The sequence below is a fragment of the Trichechus manatus genome, unplaced genomic scaffold (genome assembly GCF_000243295.1).
Source record: "Trichechus manatus latirostris isolate Lorelei unplaced genomic scaffold, TriManLat1.0 scaffold00069, whole genome shotgun sequence".
In the NCBI taxonomy this organism is placed as follows: domain Eukaryota; kingdom Metazoa; phylum Chordata; class Mammalia; order Sirenia; family Trichechidae; genus Trichechus; species Trichechus manatus.
In genome coordinates this window covers 13,550,693-13,553,292 of record NW_004444005.1, presented here as the reverse complement: position 1 = coordinate 13,553,292, position 2,600 = coordinate 13,550,693, and the positions used below count along the sequence as shown (strand labels likewise).

Genomic DNA, 2,600 nt, shown 5'->3' with positions numbered 1-2,600 from the left:
AGGCCTGGTGGGAGGCCACCTTGTCCAGCCACAAGCATGGCCCTCGCTTCCCAGGCCCAGAACCAAATCGACTAAAAAAATAAACTCTTAGTCTTGCAAACCCACACCTACAGCTGTTCGCCGGATACAGGGGTGGGGAGGGGGGCTCTGCCGGGCCATAGCCTGCCCTGCCCCTGGCCAGCGCTGGGAGGATGCACCTGTGGGGGTTGGCTGCCCTTTGAGCCTGGGGGAGGTACTGAGCCCCCATGCATGCAGATGGATGCTGGGGGTGGGCAGTGCCGGGCAAGCAGAGGCTGCGTGCACGCGGGGCTGGGGTCACTGGGAGGCGGCCCGTGCAAAGGGCCTGTGGCAGCCAGTGTTCTTTCCCCTCAAAACTCCACAGTACTCACGACTGTCCTGGGCTCATCGAAGGTGGCAATGAGGATCTGCTGTGGGGGCGGGATGGCAATGAGCTCGCCCACGTCCGGGGGCACGTGGGGACCCCCTTCCTCCTCCTCCCGGGCCTCGTACAGCGTGTTGATGTGAAGAAGGGGGTGAGTGGCGTTCCGGCTCAGGATGGCCAGGGGGTCAGCCTTGCCCAGGCCAGCTGGAGACAACGGGGCCACAGCAGGGGCCGTGGGAGGCGAGCAGACGTGGAAGGGGCCCGTGGAGGGAAGCCCCACCCGGGCTGGATCTGCCGGGAAGGAGAGTTCCTTCTTAGGGAGTGAGGCATCTGCAAGCAGCCAAGAAAACAGGTGTGTCACTGGCCTGCTCACACTCTGCTGCCCCAGCTCTGCAGTCCACCCGGCCCTCAGGCTGGAGCTCAGGCTGAATCCCAGCCCAGATCTGGCAGGGGGAGCTGACTTGCAGTAACGCAGCGCCCTGAGTGCAGGGTCCCTTCTCAAAGGGGAACCAGCAGGGGAACCAGCAGCCACGCCAGGCGTCCTTCGTCCTTCCTCCCGGTCCCCGCCCCCCACTTCCAACTGGCCGCTGATGGAGCTGGTTAAACCCGGAACCCCCTTTCCTGGCGCCCAGCCCGGGACGTGGGCTTTCCCTTCCCGACAGCAGGGCATCGACTGCCCCCTTGGCGATCTGGGGCCGCCCCCTCCTCCCGGGCCTGCCCGCCCCTCGCTGCCGGCGCCCTACCTTTGGTGGGTGCGGCGGTCAGGCCCAACGCGCACTCCTCTCCCTGCGAAAGGAAGACCCCCTCTTGGCTCCGAGAGACGGGCAGGACGGCGGCGGGAGCGGCCTCGGGCTTGGGCTTTTTGGTGCCCAGGATGTAGGGGTGCACGTCCAAGGAGAAATGCCGCGCGTGCTTCTTGTCCCCCGAGGCTGCCGGCGGCACGGAGGAGGCGGCCGCGTCCCCGCCGCCGCCCTTGTAGTGGTGCGCAGCGCGGGCGCCCGCGTCCAGCAGCGGCGCGATGAGCGTGTCGGTGGCCGTCTTCCTGCGCACGGGCTTGGGCTTCTCGGCCTTGCTGTTCTCCACGCGCATGATGGCCAGCTGCTCCTTGAAGGGCTGCGGCAGCGGGTTGCTGGTGGGGATCCACTTCATCTTCTTGCGCGCCCGCTTGACCACCGGCGGCTCGGAAGAGCCATCGGGTTCAGCCGGGTTGGTGCTGGGGTCGACGGTCTGGATGCCCGAGTCGCGCACGGTGGGCGTGGCGTCGTGGTTGGACTGCGCCAGCGCGGCCAGCAGCTGCCGCACCACGTTGTCATACATGAGGTCGCTCTCGTTGGTGATAAAGTCCAGCCGGTTGAGCGACTTGATGTGGTCACGGTTCTCATTGCAGAACATGGCCAGGATGTTGATGTCACAGAACTGCGAGCGGCGCCACTGGCGGCGCGTCTTGATGCCCACTTTGTGCAGCTTGTCGAAGATGAAGTTGCTCTTGCGGAAGATGAAGAGGTGGATGAGGTTGACGAGGATGATGAGGTTCATGAAGCACAGCAACACGATGTCCACGCCCGCGATGATGCGCTGCAGTTGCACCGAGGGCAGCTTGCAGTTGACGCGCACGGCCGGCCCCGGGCCCCCGCCACCCTCCGGCGCGTCGGGAGAGGCGCCCAGCGCGCATGTGAACTCGTTCTGCTTCTGGGTGGCGTAGTAGGTGCACAGGTAGGAGATGGGCACCACGCTGAGCAGCAGGATGAGCACGTGCCGCGCCAGGTACAGCTTGGCCAGGAAGTTGCTGCGGCCGCGCCGCTCCAGGTACTTCTCGAACAGGTTCTGCTCGGGGCTCTTCTCCTTCTCGGCGTTCTCGATGATCTCCCGCTTCTCGCGCTCGGTGATGCCGGGCCCCTTGGACTGGATCTGCTTCTCGATCTTGGGGGCCCGGCCTTCGGCCGCGCGGTGGTAGCAGTTGTCGATTTCCTGCAGCAGGAAGTTGAGCTCAGACGTGAGGCGCGTCGAGGCCAGGAACTCCCAGCCCAGGGCGGGCACGTACATGATGGCGGCGAAGGCCAGCAGCGCGTAGGGCAGAAACTTGTGCTCGAACAGCGACGGCCAGAGGCTGGCGTCCACGCCGGGCAGCGCGTCCCGCAGCTCCGTCCAGCAGTAGCCGCGGGCGTACAGCGCCTGGTCGCGGGTGAAGTTGTGCGGAGTGTAACAGTAAATGGGCTCC

The 2,600-nt window shown here is 65.9% G+C and overlaps 1 protein-coding gene across 1 annotated transcript in view; it reads right to left on the bottom strand.

Moving 5' to 3' along the window:
* Positions 1–365: 365 nt before the first annotated feature.
* Positions 366–2,600, bottom strand: part of PANX2 (pannexin 2) — a 16,915-nt gene continuing 14,680 nt past the window's right edge. Inside the window, exons 2-3 of the mRNA XM_004380022.1 lie at positions 1,126–2,596; positions 366–712 (exon numbers count right to left, since the gene is read on the bottom strand). Of these exons, the coding sequence (XP_004380079.1) occupies positions 369–712; positions 1,126–2,596 (1,815 nt within the window). The 3' untranslated portion in view covers positions 366–368. The remainder of the gene's footprint in view (positions 713–1,125; positions 2,597–2,600) is intronic.